This window comes from Phyllobates terribilis, unplaced genomic scaffold (genome assembly GCF_046119375.1).
Source record: "Phyllobates terribilis strain yellow unplaced genomic scaffold, ASM4611937v1 Scaffold_11__3_contigs__length_659146591, whole genome shotgun sequence".
Classification (NCBI taxonomy): Eukaryota; Metazoa; Chordata; class Amphibia; order Anura; family Dendrobatidae; genus Phyllobates; species Phyllobates terribilis.
The window spans coordinates 95,306,245-95,327,245 of NW_027362771.1; the positions used below are offsets into that span (position 1 = coordinate 95,306,245).

The 21,001-nt window shown below is 44.7% G+C and overlaps 1 protein-coding gene across 3 annotated transcripts in view; it reads left to right on the forward strand.

Moving 5' to 3' along the window:
* Positions 1-21,001, forward strand: part of HTR4 (5-hydroxytryptamine receptor 4) — a 973,132-nt gene that overhangs the window by 694,585 nt on the left and 257,546 nt on the right. For all 3 annotated transcript variants that reach the window (XM_073651352.1, XM_073651353.1, XM_073651351.1), the window contains one exon: positions 5,233-5,386. In XM_073651352.1, the coding sequence (XP_073507453.1) occupies positions 5,233-5,386 (154 nt within the window). The remainder of the gene's footprint in view (positions 1-5,232; positions 5,387-21,001) is intronic.

Consider the following 21,001-nt stretch of genomic DNA (forward strand, 5'->3'; position numbering starts at 1 on the left):
AACTGAATTCCAATGGCCTTGTTGATGCTAGTACTCAACAACTGCCCTCTTCTGCTCACAAATCCTTCCCAACATCTGCAGTGTAGAGTTCCAATGCGTGGAGACATCACACACCAGTCTATGACCCGAAAGCTGCAAACGCTGCTGAAACACGCAAGGGCGGCGGAAGCAGTAGGTGCCTTTCTAAAATGGGCACACAGGTGGCTTACTTTAACAAGCAGATCCGGCAGCTCCGGGTAGGATTTGAGAAACCACTGAACCACGAGGTTAAGCACATGGGCCAGGCATGGTACGTGTGTGAGCTCGCCTCGCCTCAGAGCCGCCACCAGGTTCCGACCAATATCACGCACGACCATGCCTAGCTGTAGGTTCAGCGGTGTGAGCCACAGATCTGCCTGCTCTTTCAGAGCGGTCCACAACGCTTCAGCATTGTGTGGTTTGTCACCTAAGCATATTTGCTTCAGCACAGCCTGTTGCCGCTTGGCCGAGGCAGTGCTGCAGTGCTTCCAGCTTGTGACTGATGTGGTCATTTCAGAGATGGAGGCTGAAGAGGAGGCGGCTACGGAGAATGAGGTGTAGGAGCTGTAGACTGAGGGGGCAACCCTGATTGACCTAGGGCAATCCTTGGCCTCGGGAGGTCGTGTTCCGTCCCAAGGTCCGACTGGGTCCCGGCTTCCACTATGTTATCACAGTGTGCCATCAGCGAGATGTACCGTCCCTGCCCAGAAGCACTTGTCCACGTGTCCGTGGTTAGGTGGACTTTCCCGGTAACTGCGTTGCTAAGGGCACGGCTAATGTTTTGGGACACGTGCTTGGGTAATGCGGGGACAGCACACCGGAAGAAATAGCGGTGGCTGGGTATGGGATGGCCGCCATCAGGTTTGCGGAATGCTTCGGTATCCACGAGCCTAAAAGGCAACATTTCGAGGGCAAGCAGTCGTGAAATGTGAGAATTTCGTAGTGTGGCCTGTGGGTCATTGGCTGTGTATTGAGCTTGCGTTCCAAGGACTGGGGTATGGAAAACTGAACGCTGCGCTGGGACAAGGATGTGGACTTGCTTCCTGATGCTGCTACTTGAGAGTGTGCAACGACAGGTGCAGGGCAGGAGGCATCTTCGCATGCACAACAGTGGAAGAAGCAGTGGTGCCACCCGCAGACACTGTTCCTGGACCCTGGGGTTTGGCCCACAATGTAGGGTGCTTTGCTGCCATGTGCCTGATCATGCTGGTGGTGGTCAGGCTGCTAGTTTTGCCACCCCTGCTGATGCTGGCTTGGCATGTGGTGCAAATGGCCTTTTTGGGGTTATCGGCAGAGTCTTTAAAAAACAACCAGACTCAGGAAGACCTAACAGTTATACTGGCAACTTCCTTCATGTTGGTGTTACAGGAAACGGTTGCCCGCCTTCTATCTGCGGCTACCACACTGCTTCTTCCTCCCCCTGTGTGCTGCTGTCCTCACTCTGCATGTCCTCCTGCCAGGTTTGGTCAGTTACTATATCATCCACCACCTCGTCTTCCACTTCCGCACCCTGGTCCTCCTGCTGACTTTCTGGCAATTGTGTCTCATCATCGTCCACCTCTTGTGACACTTTTCCACCGTCGCCTTCGTGTGACCGTGGCTGCTCAAATATTTGGCCATCGCTACACGTGATCTCCTCTTGCCCCGCTTCAAGTGAACCAGGCGAGAGGCCCGAATTTTTAAATGGGAAAGTCAACAGCTCTTCGGAGTGTCCAAGTGTAGGATCAGTTGTCTCCGGGCAATCGGCATGGTGGGAGGAAGGAGGATCAGGGTGAGGAATGTGCGGTCCAGACTCACGGCTACTGAGACTTGACCGTGTGGAAGACATGGTGGTGGTGGTGGCAACAAAAGGACTGGAACCATTATCCGCTATCCAACCAACAACTTTTTGACACTGCTCTGGGTTTAATAGCAGTGTGCTGCGGTCCCCTAGGAATTGGGACACGAAGGTCGAGCGGGAAGATGTGGGTGTTTGTTCTGGCACAATTTCAGCTTGCCCACATCCTCAGCTTCTGCATGCACCATCACCATCACGTCCAGTTCCCCGTCACTTGCTACGCGCCTTGCCCATTTTAAATGGAAGACAATATCTTCCACGCTCACTACAAATGGCTGAATTTGGAGCTTAGTTATATGTGATCCGTGTGATGGACAAACGACAGTTTTAAATAGCTGGATTTTTAGCACTGTAATATGGAAAGGACCTGGCTGTATTCTGCAGTGCCAACAAACAAATGGCGCAGATAAACGGTGTTCTCTGGATTGCTTTTTAAGCAAATGAGGATTAAGATCCCCAAAAAAATATTCCTGGCCCATGAGACCTGGGCCTATGTCTAGAAATGTCTATCAGCAGCAGCAGACAGAACTGGAATGGAGTCTCATGTACTATATGCACTGCAGTCTGCTATATACACTGCCTGCCTGATATCTCTGGAGATGGATTAGTCCTCACAAGAACTGTTTGTTAAGATGGATATGTGTAATATGCTTCTGTTCTACCTACACTACCTAATAAACAAGCAAATCTCTCCCTAGCTCAGGAGCACCTCTCCCTACACTATCTGATTGCAGAGTAGACTGAAGAGCACAGCGGCGCCAGGTCTGATATGAACCTGATGACGCTGGGCGACCATCCAATCACTGTAATGCCACAACCAACATGGCTGTGGCATTACAGTGAGTGGCAGGCAATCCCTGCCTGCTCATTGGCTCTGTAAAGAGAGTCAAACATGCAGGGAGGGGACCTGAGCATCTCACAAATACTCGTCAAGCTCCGAGCATCTCGAGTACTGAGATGCTTGGGCGAGTACCGAGTATTTGCGAGTATGCTCGCTCATCACTAATGCAATTGTCTCTGATTCCTCAATGGATGATAAAAGGTTCAGTATATCCTTTGTTTTATTCATTTATTTCTCTGCTCTTTCTAGGATTTGTCCCAGTGGGTAGTCCTATCAGTGACTGACATCTCTCTATGCACACTAATACATAGAAACTGTCAGTCACTGATAGGACTGTCCAATAGAAAGAAAAAAAGTTCCAGCTTCAAGCTTAGTCTAAAAAATGGTATTTTATTCTTTAAAAACAGATTCCATAATCAATTCAGATCAATAGGACTGCACAGTGGACAAAAAAAATCGCAGAAGGAAGAGGATTAAATGAATAAAACCCAGGTTATACGAAATCTTCTCTCATATAAACTGTATATCAATCTACTCCGCTCCTTCTGCTCTATAAGATTATGCCTGCAGGTTGGACTGCATTTTTATGCTGACTGGTTCTCTAAGATAGTGAGAGGGCATCAGAGCTCACAGCTCAGCAATATAGACAGGAAGCGAAAGCCTTATACCATTGGACAAATACTACCATAGAGTAATATGTTGTACAACTGCAGCAGTGAAGATGATGAGAGGAGTAGTGTGAATAATGCAATGATTCAACTGACGAGAGGAGAGCGATAGTAGCGGTGTCAGCAGCAGAGCAAAACTTTGTGAAATTGATCAGTGATATAGTGTAGCTGGCATCTGTTGTGCTGTATTGGAATTACAAGTACGCATGTTTTTCTTAATTTTTAATTCACTAGTGAACAACAGCAAAGCAGCACAATATGTTTTTACAATTATCAAGTAAAATCCTTTTCAACAGGAAACTTTGTACTTGCTTGCTACAAACAATTGTAGTGAGTTTGCATTTCTTAAGCAATCCTTTTTGCAAAGGAGAGAATAAATGTGTTAAAAAAATACATAAGAAAATTTTCTCAAAATCTAGACATTTAACGGTGCCTGTACTTCAAAAAGTGTGCAGGTCTAAACATTACTTTTTTTTGCACATCTGTTTTTACCAGTTACATTTTACATCAGTACATGCCCCACAATACAGTGTCTTGTTGCAGGTACTGGATTTTGGCATGAGTACTTACCTATCATTTCTTATGTCATTTTTGGGAAGTGAATTTTTTTTAAAAAAAGAAAAAATGTAAATATTTAAATGTTCATATTTGGTTCTACAGAATTGTTTTACTAATCTAATTTGTTAACCTTTTGGGAAGGTTTTTATCAATGGGCTTGAAAAGATTGTCAAAAGTTAAATTATAGTGTATAGCAAAAGAAAAAAGGCAATGACAATGGACGGGGCAGTGTAAGAGAACAAAAATCCCTATGGCTAAGAAAGTTGAAGCCACTAATAGCAGCAGAAGCACCATCATCGCCATTGGCACAAGCCGCTGAGGCAGTAATACTATGAAACAAAGGTCACATTTGGCCTCCTTTGCCATCGGCAAGTGCATCAGTGAAGAAAGTGGAGGATGTTTTGTAATTTTAATTTGAAAAAACATGAAAAGTCTGTGAGTGCTCTATGTTAGTAAATGAGCTATTTGTTACTACTAGGTTACCATTTGTTTCTATAATGAGGTCACTTTGACATTGCTAAGCCTGTGCTTGTGTAAACTAGTTTGAAAGGCAATGGACATAGTCCTATGATAACAGTGTTTGACGTGTTTTTTTCATGGCAATTGTAGGCTTTGAAGTATTGCAATTTGTGGTTTAACAATTTGTTGCTAATTGAAATATTTAGAAAAATTTGTCAAACTTGGCAAATTGGAATTTTAATAGATTCGACCATCTCTATCTCCCAGACACTTATACTAGTAATATTTTTATTTATATAGCGCCAACATATTGCACTGCGCTTTACATTTCAAACAACTTACAGACATTATGGGCACTGGTGGGATTTGAACCCAGGACCCCAGCGCTGTTAATTGATTAATGTACAAATTACATGTATATGTGGGTAGAAAAATAAGTGTACAAGACTGGCAATTGATTTTAAGTGGAAATTTTATATAGCCCGAATATGCTTTGACAATAGTATCAAACCTGCTACAACAGGGCAGCACGGTGGCTCAGTGGTTAGCACTGCAGCCTTGCAGTGCTGGGGTCCTGGGTTCAATACCACCAAGAACAACACCTGCAAGGAGTTTGTATGTTCTCCCCGTGGGTTTCCTCTGGGTTCTCCGGTTTCCTTCCACATTCCAAAGACATACTTGATAGGGAGTTTAGATTGTGAGCCCCAATGGGGACAGTGCCCATAATGTCTGTAAAGTGCTGTGGAATTAATGGCGCTATATAAGCGAGTAAAATAAATAAAATAAATAATTTTGTGTTTATCATGTGCAGACTGTACATTTATCATCTTTTTTTGTTTTTGTTTTCTAAGATATTACGCTATCTGCTGCCAGCCTTTGGTTTACAGAAATAAAATGACCCCACTGAGAATAACGCTGATGCTTGGGGGATGTTGGATTATCCCAACCTTTATATCATTCCTACCAATTATGCAAGGATGGAACAGCATTGGCATCCTAGACTTGGTGAGTTAAAGAACAGTAGCAACACAGAGGCGGTAACTGGTAAAATAGTAATTTACATACGAACTGTGGCTGTGTAAATGCAGTCTACCAAGAGTATTTTTGTGTTTTCATTAAACTATAGTATAAATGCCTTAGTTTGCAGTAGTTGGTGGCTTCTAGGCAAGCTAGCAGCAAACAGCAGTACATCTTGACTTTTTCCATATTTAATAGCTATAACATACAGTGGGGAAAAAAGTATATAGTCAGCCACCAATTGTGCAAGTTCTCCCACTTAAAAAGATGAGAGAGGCCTGTAATTGACATCATATGTAGACCTCAACTCTAAAAGACAAAATGAGAAAATAAACCTGAAAATCACATTGTCTGATTTGGAAAGAATTGTTTTTCTAATTTTGGTGGAAAATAAGTATTTGGTCAATTACAAACAAGCAAAATTTCTGTCTCTCACAGAACTCTAACTTATTCTTTAAAAGGCTCCAATGTCCTCCACTCATTACCTGTAGTACTGGCACCTGTTTTAACTTGTTATCAGTATAAAAGACACCTGTCCGCAACCTCAAACAGTCACACTCCAAACTCCACTATGGTGAAGACCAAAGCTGTCGAAGGACACCAGAGACAATTGCAGCCCTGCACCAGGCTGGGAAGACTGAATCTGCAATAGGCAAGCAGCTTGGTGTGAATAAATCAAGAAAATGGAAGACATACAAGACCACTGATAATCTCCCTCGCTCTGGGGCTCCACACAAGATCTCACCCCGTGGGGTCAAAATGATCTCAAGAACGGTGAGCAAAAATCCCAGAACCACACGGGGGGACCTAGTGAATGATCTGCAGAGAGCTGGGACCAACGTTACACAGGCTACTAGTGATGAGCAAGCACTAAAATGCTCGGGTAATCGTTGCTCGGGTCAAGCTAATTGGAATACTCAGATGCTCGACCCGAGCAACGAACCCAATGCAAGGCTATGGGAAACTCGAGTATTTTTCAGGCAGCTCCCCCTGGCGGTCTGCAGATGGCCTAAAAATTGCCCAAAATCGACTGGAACAGTGCTCAAATGACCTGGAAGCATTTCTGACTCCCAGGTCCCTGCAGTCAACAATGTTGTCAGAGTATTCCGACACTTTTACGTACTCACAATAACATACATAAACGAAACCAAAATGGATTTTCCTGGGAAATATGTTAAGGAACATCCTTTCCAGGGTAATGACTTGTATATAAGGCAAAATAAATAACCAAAAATACTCCTCCACACCTTGGGCTATGTTCACACGTAGCATTTTTGATGCATTTTTGCACTTCTGCATTGCTTTCAACCAAGACAAATGCATTCACTGGGAAATGTCACTTTAACATTTACAACCTCATCTGGCCATGTGGTGTGTGACACATTATCAGACACATGCATACGGTGCTGAAAAGACATGGGAACAGCATGGGGAAGACTTCTGTAAGCATTTCTGACTCCCAGGTCACTGCCTAAAAGTGTGCCCATCATAAGTGATCCTTGGCGCATGCGAAGATGCCTCCCGCCATGCACCTGTCATTGCAGACTTACAACAATCATCGTCCGCGTCCTTGTCCAAGTGCAGCGTTCAGTTGTCCCTACCCCATTCTTTGGAATGCAAGCGCAAGTATGCAGCCAGCCACCCACCCACCCACCCATAGGTTGCAATACTAAACTGCCAGATTTCTGGGCAGCTGCTTGCACTTGAAATGTGGCCTTTTAGGTTCATGGAAGTGGAAGCTTTTCACAACCTCATGACTTATGACTCGTGTCCATACTCTGTCCCCAGCCGTCACTATTTCTCCCGATGTTGTCTCCGCCTTCTACAAGCGCGGGTCCCTGAACATTACTTCGGGTACTTTACTGTGGGAATTTGCTTGCCTCCTACCAGCCTGGAATATTTCCAGTAAACTATGGTACGATGCCATGGTATTAGCACTGCCCCAGTTCCAGTAGCGAAGCCATCCCCAATTTTTTTCTCAGGAATTTTATTTGGTAGACTGAGTGGCTGCTCAAATACATTAGTTTCTCACAAAGGAGCTGAAGATAGAGTGGCAGTAGGTGCAAGTTTCTCCAGCCTGTTAGATATCAGAGGATGAACGGCAGCACATTGGATCAGTGATTAGCACTGAAGCCTTGCAGCGCTGGGATCCTGGGTTCAAATCCCAGCAAGGACAACATCTGCAAGGACTTTGTATGTTCTCCCTGTGTTTGCGTGTGTTTCCTTCTCTGTAAAAAAGCAGCCATAGAGTGTCCGTGAACCTTACCACACACTATTCTTAGCCAGGACTGCTTCTCGGCAGGGTTGGACAGTCCCACCAGAGAATCCTCTGGTGTGCCATGGCTTCTACCTCAGGAGAGTTCATGATAGCACTAACTTTGCAGCTGCTATGGGGCTCTTGAGCGGGGGAGAAAGGTGAGCCCTCAGAATCAAATCCTCTGGTGGGCACAATGTTTTTCAATCTGAAACAGCTTCTCAGTGGGAGTTGTATTTCACCACAGCCCTATTCTTTAGCTCGGTGAAAGGACTGGCATAGAGGGAAACCGTATCTACTCCGGCTGTCATTTCTCCATCACCAGGTTCCGCCCATTGTCACACGACCATGCCTGGCTGTATGTTCAGCGGTGAGAGCCACAGATCAAGATGCTGTGTTACAGCTTTTAACAACTCTGCAGCGCTGGGCGGTTTGTCAATTAAGCATGTTATCTTCAGCACAGCCTGTTGCTGCTTGGCCAAGGCAGTGCTGTCAGCTTGTGACTGATGTGGTCATTTTGGAGATGGAGGAAGAGGTGCAGGAGTTGAACAATGTGATTACAATGAAGTTATATTGGCAACGCTGTTTTTTATACTAAAGAAAGATCCTTTTTTTCTTACATTATTTAAGACAAATGCATTCACCGGGAAATGTCATTTTAACATTTTACAACCTTATCTGGCAATGTGGTGTGTGACACATCAGACACATCCTGTTTTATTTATGATGGAGGGACTCTGAGAAACTCAAAGTATTTTTATAGGGCCATCAGACGGCCCTTACTATTCTTAAAATGCCAGCAGTCGGCCCTCGCTATTGTTAGAGAGCCATCAGCTGGCTATGCTTTGTTGTTCCCATTATTAACAAGTGGGTCTCCTATACTGTAATTGCCTATGCAGTGACTGCAAGGTCTGCCAAAAATTTGGACGCAACCCAATACCCCTTTGAAGAGACAGAGGAGGGTCTCAGTAAAAAAAAATGTTCCTATTATAAAGGAGCGGGTCTCCTATAGTGGTAATGCCCATGCTGTGACCGCAAGGGCTGCCAAAATTGGGAAAAACCCCACTAACAATTTAAAGACACAGAGCAGGGCCACAGTAACGACAAATTCCCATAGGAAAGGAGAGCGTCTGCTATACAGTTATAGGGTATGCAGCGAGTCCAACGGCTAACCAATTTTAGGAAAAACCCCACTAAGAATTTTAAGACACAGAGAAGACAACAGTAACAACAAATTCCCATTAGAAAGCAGATGGTCTCCCATAGTGTTGGCCTATGCAGTGAATGTAAGGGCTGCCAAAAATTGAGAGGCACTCCAATGTCCCTTGGAAGAGACTTCAAGGGCCTCATAAAAAAATGTTCCCATTAGAAAGGAGCGGGTCTCCTATACTTGTAATGCCCATGCACTAAGTGTATGGGCTGACAAACATTTACCCCTAGGGGGTATACATGAACATACTGTATAATTTTTTTATTTTTACGGGCATCATAAACACCCATTAAAAAAATTATGTGGGTGTTGCATCACGGACCACGGTCACCCCGGTGATATGGTGGTGGAGGACGAGGATGATGAGAAGGAGGAGGACAAGAGCAAATAGCCAAAATCAGGAAGCATATACCCATGTGTGGGTGTGAAAAGGTGCATGGGAATACACCTCCCAAAAAGGGACAAAAGGAATTGAGTTTATGTTATGCTGCTATCTTTCAGTGGTGTTGTGAGGTCTGGCCCAATCCAGCCCTTGTTCATTTTTATAAGAGTTAGCTTGTCAGCATTTTCAGTTGACAGGCGGATGCGCTTATCAGTTATAATTCCACCAGCGGCACTAAAAACCCACTCTGATAAAACGCTAACGGCAGGTCAGCCCAGGACCTCCAAAGCGAAGAGATCCAGTTCATTCCACATTTCCAGCTTGGACACCCAATAATTAAAAGGCACAGAGGAATCACGGAGGACGTTGGTACGGTCGGCAAGGTACTTGCTCAGCATCTTCCCAAACTTTGCACTCCTTGTGAGAGTACCCCGCACCTCAGGGCCTGTGCGATGGGAGGGTCTGAGAAAACTGTCACAGAACTTTGACAGTGTTCCCCTGCCTCTGCTGGATTGCATTTGTGCCTCTCTCGCCTGTACTCCTTGGTTGTCCAATGAACTATGACCTCTGCCGCCAGCGTTTTCAGATGGGAATTTTTTTAATAGTTCCGCAACAAGGGCCTTCTGGTACTGCCCCATTTTTGTAGACCTTTCCGCCTCAGGAATAAGATATAAAGTTCTCCTTGTCACCAACTAGTAATGACTGTCACCCAAAATTTTGAGAACGCGAGAGTCATGGGTTAGGCAGCGTAACAAACTCAGCCATGCATGCCAGACTACTAACAAGACTTCCGTGTCCTCACCAAGAGGATGACTGACCATGCTCTCCTCCTCCTCTCTGTCCTCTGGCCATCCATGATGAACAGACGGTATGACAGTTGTGAAGGTAGTACCGTCTATAGCGCATGAAACTAGCTCCTGTACTTCCTCCTCCTCCTTTTCCTGATTGTCCCCCATTCCACGTTGGGATGAGATGAGGCTGGGCTGTGTGTAATCACCCAGTATGGTTCCTTGCTCTATGGTATCATGCTCTGCATGCAATGCATCCTTTTTGATTGTGAGCAGAGAGCGTTTCAGAAGACACAGAAGCGGGATGGTAATGCTAATTATGGCGTCATCGCCGCTCACCATCTTGGTGGAGTCCTCAAAGTTTTGAAGGATGGTACATACAGTGCCTTCAAGTAGTATTCAACCCCCTGCAGATTTAGCTGGTTTGATAAGATGCAAATAAGTTAGAGCCTTCAAACTGCAAATGAGAGTAGGATTTATGAACAGAAGCATAAATCTTACAAACCAAAAAGTTATGTTGCTCAGTTGAATTTTATTAAATTTTAAACATAAAAGTGTGGGTCAATTATTATACAACCCCTTTGTTTAATATTTGGTGGAATAACCCTTGTTTGCAATTACAGCTAATCGTCTTTTATAAGACCTGATCAGGCCGGCACAGGTCTGTGGAGTTATCTTGGCCCACTCCTCCATGCAGATCTTCTCCAAGTTATCTAGTTTCTTTGGGTGTCTCATGTGGACTTTATTCTTGAGCTCCTTCCACAAGTTTTCAATTGGGTTAAGGTCAGGAGACTGACTAGGCCACTCCAACACCTTGACTTTTTCCCTCTTGAACCAGGCCTTGGTTTTCTTCGCTGTGTGCTTTGGGTCGTTGTCTTGTTGGAAGATGAAATTACGACCCATCTTAAGATCCTTGATGGAGGAGCGGAGGTTCTTGGCCAAAATCTCCAGGTAGGCCGTGCTATCCATCTTCCCATGGATGCGGACCAGATGGCCAGGCCCCTTGGCTGAGAAACAGCCCCACAGCATGATGCTGCCACCACCATGCTTGACTGTAGGGATGGTATTCTTGGGGTCGTATGCAGTGCCATCCAGTCTCCAAACGTCACGTGTGTGGTTGGCACCAAACATCTCGATCTTGGTCTCATCAGACCATAGAACCTTGAACCAGTCTGTCTCAGAGTCCTCCAAGTGATCATGAGCAAACTGTAGACGAGCCTTGACATGACGCTTTGAAAGTAAAGGTACCTTACGGGCTCGTCTGGAACGGAGACCATTGCGGTGGAGTACGTTACTTATGGTATTGACTGAAACCAATGTCCCCACTGCCATGAGATCTTCCCGGAGCTCCTTCCTTGTTGTCCTTGAGTTAGCCTTGACTCTTCGGACAAGCCTGGCCTCGGCACGGGAGGACACTTTCAAAGGCTGTCCAGGCCGTGGAAGGCTAACAGTAGTTCCATAAGCCTTCCACTTACGGATGAAGCTCCCAACAGTGGAGACAGGTTGGCCCAACTCCTTGGAAAGGGTTTTGTACCCCTTGCCAGCCTTGTGACCCTCCACGATCTTGTCTCTGATGGCCTTGGAATGCTCCTTTGTCTTTCCCATGTTGACCATGTCTGAGTGCTGTTCACAAGTTTGGGGAGGGTCTTAAATAGTCAGAAAAGGCTGGCAAAAGAGATCTTTAATCCACATATGTGAAGCTCATTATTCTTGGTGCCTGAACTACTTCTTAATACTTTAGGGGGACCAAACAGAAATCTTGTGGTTTGAGGGGTTGAATAATAAATGACACTCTGAATTAACTTTTAAAAAAAAAAAAAACAACAATATTTGCTGCAGTGCATTTCCCACTTCCAGGCTGATCTACAGTACAAATGTCACAATGCCAAGTTAATTCCGCATGTGTCAACCAGCTAAATCTGCAGGGGGTTGAATACTACTTGTAGGCACTGTATGTCTGATATTTATGTCCACTCCTGAGGTCTTGTGTGTGGAGTCTGAACTGAATACCGACGGCCTTGTTGATGCTAGTACTCAACAACTGCCCTCTTCTGCTCACAAATCCTTCCCAATATCTGCAGTGTAGAGTTCCAATGCGTGGGGACATCACATACCAGTCTGTGAGCCGGAAGCTTCAAATGCTGCTGAAACACGGCAAGGGCAGAGGAAGCTGTAGGTGACTTTTTAAAATGGGCACACAGGCGGCGTACTTCAACAAGCAGATCTGGCAGCTCTGGGTAGGATTTGAGAAGCCACTGAACCACGAGGTGAAGCATTTGGGCCAGGCCTGGTACGTGTGTGAGCTCGCCTCGCCTCATAGCTGCCACCAGGCTCTGGTCATTGTCACACACAACCATGCCTGGCTGTAGGTTCAGCGGTGTGAGCCACAGATCTGCCTGCTCTTTCAGAGCAGTCCACAACTCTTCAGCATTGTGCAGTTTGTCACTTAAGCATATTTGCTTCAGCACAGCCTGTTGCCTCTTGGCCGAGGCAGTGCTTCCAGCTTGTGACTGATGTGGTTATTTCAGAGATGGTTGTTGAAGAGGAGGTGGCGGCTGAGGAGGATGAGGTGCAGGAGCTCTAGACTGTGGGGGCAACCATGATTGACATAGGGCCTGCAATCCTTGGAGTCGGGAGGACGTGTTCCGTCCCAAGGTCCGACTGGGTCCCGGCTTCCACTATGTTAACACAGTGTGCCGTCAGCGAGATGTACCATCCCTGCCCACAAGCACTTGTCCACATGTCCGTAGTTAGGTGGACTTTCCCAGTAACTGTGTTGTTGAGGAAACATGCTTGTGTAATGCGGTGACGGAACACCAGGAGAAATAGTGGCGGCTGGGGACAGAGTACCGAGGGACGGCCCCCGCCATCAGGTTACGGAATGCTTCCGTCTCCATGACCCTAAAAGGCAACATTTTGAGCGCAATCAGTCGTGAAATGTGGGTATTTAGTACTGTGGCCTGTGGGGCATTGGCTGCGTATTTGCGCTTGCGTTCCAAGGACTGGGTATGGACAACTGAATGCTGCTCTGGGACAAGGACGTGGACGTGCTTCCTGATGCTGTTACTTGAGAGTGTGCAACGACAGGTGCACGGCAGGAGGCATCTTCGCATACACCATGGACAGGGGATTTGCTTACATGCACAACAGAGGAAGAAGCAATGGTGCCCCCCGCAGAAACTGTTCCTGGACCCTGGGGTTCGACCCACAAAGTCGGGTGCTTTTCTGACATGTGCCTGATCATGCTGGTGGTGGTCAGGCTGCTAGCTTTGCCACCCCTGCTGATGCTGGCCTGGCACGTGGTGCAAATGGCCTTTTTCGGGTTATCGGCAGAGTCTTTAAAAAACAACCACACTCGGTTAGACCTAACAGTTGTACTGACAACTTCCTTCGTGTTGATGTTACGGGGAATGGTTGCCTGCCTTCTTTCTGCGGCCACCACACTGCTTCTTCCTGCCTGTTGGGGTGCTTTGCGTCCCTCCCCCCTGTGTGCTGCTCTCCTCGCTGTGCATTTCCTCCTGCCATGTTGGGTCAGTTACTTTATCATCCACCACCTCGTCTACCACTTCCGCACCCTGGTCCTCCTCCCGACTTTCTGGCAATTGTTTCTCATCATTGTCCACCTCTTGTGACACTTTCCCACCTCTTGTGACACTTTCCCACCGTCGCCTTCATGTGACCGTGGCTGCTCAAATATTTGGGCATTGCTACATGCGATCTCCTCTTGCCCCTCAAGTGGACCGGGCGAGAGGCCCGAATCTATAAATGGAAAAGTGAACAGCTCTTTGGAGTGTCCAAGTGTGGGATCAGTTGTCTCTGGGCACTCGGCATGGTGGGAGGAAGGAGGTTCAGGGTGAGGAATATGCGGTCCAGACTCACAGCTAATGAGACTTAACAGTGTGGAAGACAAGGTGGTGGTGGCTAAGTGACTGGAAGCATTATCTGCTATCCAACCAATAACCTTTTCACACTGATCTGTTTTCAATAGTGATGTTCTGCGGTCCCCTATTAATTGGGACAGGAAAGTTGAGTGAGAAGAGGTGCGTGTTTGTTGTGGCACAATTTCAGCTTGCCCACGGCTTCGGCCTCTGCATGCACCATCACGTCCATTTCCCTGTCCCTTGCCACGTGCCTTGCCCATTGTAAATGGAGGACAATATCTTCCACGTTCACAATAAATGACTGAATATGAAGCAAACTTATCTTTGATCCGTGTGACGGACAAACCACAGTATTGAACACCTGGCCTGTAGGTAACTATTTTGAACAGCAATCTGGTGTCAATTGCTTCACTGGCACACTGAAACAAATTTTTAATGGAGGCCAGAAATGGCAGTATTTTCTTAAAATGTACAGGAGATCCGTGTGATGGAGAAAACACCGTTTTAAATAGCTGGATTTTTAGCGCTGTAATATGGAAAGGACCTGGCTGTATTCTTAAGTGCCAACAAGCAAATGGCGCAGAAAAACTGTGTTCTCTGGATTGCTTTTTAAGCAAATAATCAGGATTAAGATCCAAAAAAAATTATTCCTGGCCCCTGAGACCTGGGCCTATTTCTAGAAATATCGGCAGCAGCAGCAGACAAAACTAGAATGGAGTCTCTTGTCCTATGTGCACTGCAGTCTGCTTTATACCCTGTCTGCCTGATATCTCGGCAGATGGATTAGTCCTCAGAAGGACTGTTTGTTGAGATAGATATGTGTCTCTATTATAGTTTGGTACACCTACACTAACTAGAAACAAGCAAATCTCTTCCTAGCTCAGCAGCACCTCTCCCTAAACTGTCTGAATCTGGAATTACTGTGACGAGCATGGCGGCGCCAGGTCTGATATAGATCTGATGACACTGTGCGGCCAGCCAATCACTGTAATGCCACAACCAACATGGCTACGGCATTATAGTGAGTGGCAGGCAATCCCTGTATGTTCATTGGCGCTCTAAAGAGCGCCAAAAATGCAGGGAGGAGACCAGAGCTCTCGCCGAGCAACCCCAGAAATATTCGGCGAGCAGTGAGATGCTTGGGCGAGCACAGAGCAGTAGCGAACATGCTCCCTCATCTCTACAGGCTACCATCAGTAACACACTACGTCGCCAGGGACTCTGATCCTGCAGTGCCAGACGTGTCCCCCTGCTTAAGCCATTACATGTCCAAGCCCGTCTGAAGTTTGCTAGAGAGCATTTGGATGATCCAGAAGAGTATTGGGAGAATGTCATATGGTCAGATGAAACCAAAGTAGAACTGTTTGGTAGAAACACAACTCAACGTGTATGGAGGAGAAAGAATGCTGAGTTGCATCCAAAGAACACCATACCTACTGTGAAGCATGGGGGTGGCAACATCATGCTTTGGGGCTGTTTCTCTGCCAGGGGACCAGGCTGACTGATCCGTGTACATGAAAGAATGAATGGGGCCATGCATCGCGAGATTTTGAGTGCAAACCTCCTTCCATCAGCAAGGGCATCTAAGATGAAACGTGGCTGGGTCTTTCAGAATAACAATGATCCCAAGAACACCGCCAGTGCAACGAAGGAGTAGCTTCATAAGAAGCACTTCAAGTTGGCCTAGTCAGTCTCCAGATCTAAACCCTATAGAAAACCTTTGGAGGGAGTTGAAAGTCCGTGTTGCTTAGCGACAGCCCCAAAACATCACTGCTCTAGAGAAGATGGAGAAATGGGCCAACATACCAGCAACAGTGTGTGCCAACCTTGTGAAGACTTACAGAAAACGTTTGACCTCTGTCATTGCCAGCAAAGGATATAAAACAAAGTATTGAGATGAACTTTTGTAATTGCCCAAATACTTATTTTCCACCAAAATGTAAAAAAAAATGTATTTCCAAATCAGACAATGTGATCTACAGGATTTGTTTTCTCATTTTGTCTCTCATAGTTGAGGTCTACCTATGATGTCAATTACAGGCCTCTCTCATCTTTTTAAGTGGGAGAACTTGCACAATTGGTGGCTGACTAAATACTTTTTTTCCCCACTGTATGTCTACTGACTACTGTTCAGCATGTGATCACCATGCATTATTTTCTGTTCCAAAAGTGTTAAAAATAAGCTCTAACACTTTTTTTTTCATCTACATAGCCATGTTCAGGTTTTATTTTTTGTGGTTGTAGTTTTGATTTAGGCTATGTGCCCACGTTGCATTTATGAAGCAGAAAATTTCTGCTTCATTTCTGCAAGTCCTCTCCCGGAAAAACGCATGCGGAATTCCGCACGCGTTTATCGCGCATTTTTCGCGCGTTTATCACGCGTTTTCCACATGCGGAATTGCCTTGCGTTTTTTATGCATTGCACAAAGGCAATTCTGCATGCGGAAACGCAAAATTAAATGACATGCTGCGGATTTTTGAACGCAGCATAAACGCTGCGGAAAAATCCGCAGCATGGGCATTGACATTGCGGAATGCCATTGGGGACCATGGGGTGCGGATATACATGCGTTTTTCAAGCGTTTACGCTGCGGAAATTCCGCAGCATATACGCTTGAAAAATGCTACGTGGGCACACAGCCTTAGACTATTTATGTTACCACATTTTTTGGGGAAAAGGGAGATTTTGTTTTTTACTATGCTCATTGCGTGAAAAAGAGCTAGTAACAATTTTCTGCAGGTCAGTACAATTACGGTGATGACAAACATTTACAGCTTTTTATATTCTAGTTGTTTTAAGAAATTGATCTTGCGACATTTAATTGCTTGCACTTACTACTGCAATAATTTATTATTGTAGTATACAATGATCTCTGAAATTTAATTTAAAAGAAGCAGTAAATTGGTGAAAGGGGTTTTCATATTAGGACTTACCTGGTGAGGTGGATTCACTAAGCCATAGCTCAGGAATCAGGATTAATACGTGGACCGAAGGCAATAGCACAGTGGGTAATATTTGCCAAATGGCACATGGAACAGCAAAGATCAGGACCACGGGGTATTTTGGATGGCAGATTAGTGAAGCAGGACACACCAGAAGAGACAAAGCCAGGTGTATAGATAAACACAGGAACAACATAAATGTTGCCAGTCCAGGAAACACTGTAGCACAATGAGAACAAGTCCACAGGACAATTTATGTTTACAGAAACTGAAGGGTTAATCGGCAAGCAAACGGCTAGTCACTGATAACAGTGGTGATCAGACAAAAGTCTGTAGAGATGATACACTCAGATGCAGCAATATTGACAAGTAAATAGGTTCAGATAACTGTTCCTTAAGCTTACAGAAAAAGAACTTAGGCAGCGTGCCCACTATGCGTTTTTCAAGCGCTTTTGCCGCAAAATTTACGCAGCGAAAATGCTTAAAAAACGCTTGGTAATACGTGCCCCATGGTCCCCAAGGATAATCCGCATGTGCTATGCACATGCTGCGGAAATTTCCGCTGCGGATTAACATTGCAGAAAAATAAGCAGCATGTCCATTAATTTTGCGGACACGTAGCGTAATCGCCGCCATTGACTTGCATTGGACCGCGTGACATCCGCATCACTGCATCTGCACAAGCGGATATCACACGGTTCAATGTGCGGATGGTACCCAGGTCTGGAGGAGAGGAGACTCTTTCAGACCTGGGTACCATAGAAACTGTAAAAAAAAGAATTTAAAATAAAAAATAAAGATTAAACGTCATTGAGTCATGTGACCTGTCACATGACTCAATGACGTCACCGCAGGTCCTTCACACCACCGTGAGCCGCCCAAGACACCGGACGCAGCAGAGAAAACACCGAGAGGACATCGGAAGGTAAGTATAATTTTTTTTTTTTTTTTAACATTCTTTTCTTTTTTTTCTAACTAATTTGGTCACACTACTATAAATCCATGCCGGTTGCATGGATTTATATAGCGTGAACAAGTTGTCAAGCACTTTTCCAAGTGATGTTAAAATCGCTTGGAAAAGCGCTTGATAACCCGCATGCAGAAATTCATGCAAAAACGCTTGACAAACGCTTCTACCTGGCGGGAAACCGCATGTAAAAACCGCATGAATTTTTCCCGCCAGGGAGAAGCGTAAAAAATATGCAGCAGTTCTGCATCGTGGGAACATAGCCTTAAGGTTAATCAGCAAGTCTAAGCCAGGAAGTAGATACCTGTACTGAAAACCATAAGAGTTTGCAAAGATGATTGCAGGTTAAAGAACTGGATGATGACAAACTCCAAAGCACATGGTAACTGAACAAATAGCTTAGTCAACATTCAGACAAAACATGTGTCTAAAGGCCCCGTCACACTTAGCGACGCTGTAACGATCCCGACAACGATACAACCTGTCAGTGATCGTTGCTGCGTCGCTATGTGGTCGCTGGTGAGCTGTCAAACAGGCAGGCTCACCAACGATCAGGGGAGCAGCGACATCGTGGAAAGAATCTTTCCACAATGTCCTGCTCCTGGTTACCAGCCTGCTGAAGCAGGAGCAGGCTGGTAACCATGATAAACATCGGGTTACTAGGGGCACACGCGCACCTAGTAACCCATTTATCATGGTTACCACTCTGCTACGGTGAGCGGGAGGTTACCGCTCACTTTAGCAGGCTCGTAACCATGATAAACATAGGGTTACTAGGGGCACACACGCACCAAGTAACCCGTTGTTTATCATGGTTACCACTCTGCTACAGTGAGCGGGAGGTTACCGCTCACTTTAGCAGGCTCGTAACCATGATAAACATCGGGTTACTAAGTGTGTGTGTGCTCCTGATCGCTGCTCTCGCTGGTCACACACAGTGATGTGTGCTGACCAGCGGGAGGGCAACGACCAAAAAATGGTCCAGGACACTTTGCAGCGATCAGCGACCTCACAGCAGGGGCCTGATCGCTGCAAAGTGTCACACATAGCGACAACGCTGGTGAGGTCGCTGTTGCGTCACCAAAACCGTGACACAGCAGCGATCTCGCTATGTGAGACGGAGGCTTAAGTCAACCTAGAAGCCCTTGGGTGATTAGGTCACTGAAGTTTCCTGGGCAATTTGTAAAGCCCGACATGTAGCACAGCAAAGGGTGAGGCAGCTATAAAGGAAGGAATCCATCCATGGAGTCAAGACCCCCGGGAGACAAGACACATGCTTAACATTTCAATAGGCCACTGACTGCCATGGTAAACAAGAGGCACCCACAATTGCATCACAGAGTCTAGATGGGTGCCACAATGGACCCACGAGTAAAACTGCTTCAATGCTGCTTTTATAGATTGACAGCAGCATCTAAGTGGTTAAATAGAAATATTCTGAGACCTCTTTTAGACCACGTCATAAACCACAACACTGTCTAGGTATTTCTTGCTCAGATGCTAGGGGAGATCTTTGATCATAGTTTTAGACATTGGTCATGCTACATTATATCATTGAAGTTCAGCATACAATCCTACATTTAGATATAAATTATTTCACTTACCAATATTCTATATCTTTAAGCTTTTACCAGCATTACAACATCAATGCCAGCTTTCATGTTGTAATGCTGCTGAATAAATAAAAATATAGAAAATTAGATTTAGAATTCTTGTTTTCTTTACATCTTACATAGAGTCCCCAACCTTTTTGGAGTTGGGTTTGTAAATGGGGAATATAAATGGTATAATGGTCAGAAATAGCATGATTCACCATAAACACACAAACTTTTTATTCTAAAAAGTCACCTGAAACAACAAGTATGCTTTAAACAAAGACTAAAAAAAACTGAAGGACTGAACTGGAATGTAGATGAGTGTGCATGCTAACATGTAAAAGCATGTTCACACATGGCCATTAGACAGTAAAAACCAACGACAAACAAAATATACCGATACCCTACAATAAATAAACCGCAATAGTGCATGAAAATAATGAGTACTTAGCTAACATAATTTAAACAAAGACTAATAGTCAGATTTACATTTTGCGGAAATTAACAAAATATGATAATTTCCTAGCACTTGGGCTGGGTTCACAGTAGTTGCCATAGGTTCTGTTTATAACGGAGATATGCACGATATGGTTTTTAACAGATACCATCAAATATTTACCTACCCCTTTCATTTTAATAGGGTATGTTGGCATTTCAGAAAGGTTTTAGAAAGCCCACAGAAATTTAGTTTAGAATTTGTTAAATTGTTTAAACAAGGGGAAAAAAGTACACATTTTAGATTTAATTGCTTATATTTTTTCTTTTTCTGATTTCCCACAGGAGGCCCGTGTCTTTTAAAACTTATCTGTTCACTTTGAGAACATCTTGTGTTTTCCTAATTACTTTGTAGAACAGTAAATCCACTCTCTACAATGCTATTGGCATTTTTCATTTTACTTTTTTTTAAACAACTTTCAGTTACTGTACACTGTTCCAGGAGTGCCTTACAGAAAGTCGATTTACCATGTTTAAAAATTGAAAGTGATAAACCCAACCTGAGAAATTTGAGTCATTCCACTGATAGCTCTCCACTAGTACTATTGGATTTTTTTCATTACCTCTTCTCTAAATGCTTCACATATATACTGTCAGATAAGCATTATATTAATTTTAGCAATACATTCAAATGCTGAAATTTGTAAGAATGAGTCACTGAAATTACCCAGAATCTAAATGTTAAAAGCAAAATGAAAGTCTCCTATATCATCATGGTGTCTGCAATAGTAGGATCTGTCTGAATGACGACGGGAACAAAAGGAGAGAAACTAGCAGATTATTATTAACAAGGCTAAAAAGAGTACGGCAATCCTACTAGCACCCTATCTTTAACAGTCTATTTCCCTCTTACTCATCCCTGCCGATTAATATCCGAAAAGAGATGGAGCAAATTAAATGGCATATACTACCTGCTTATTTCAGTGAAATGGTTTAGCAAATTTAATTCTGCCTACAGCAGCAGGTTGATAGATAGAGCCAGGCACCTTTTGCTCAATTAAAATAGTTTTAATTATTCCTTTTGTACGAGATGTAGACTTTTAAGTAACCGTATAGGTCTGCTGAGATTTATTTGATTATTTGTAGCC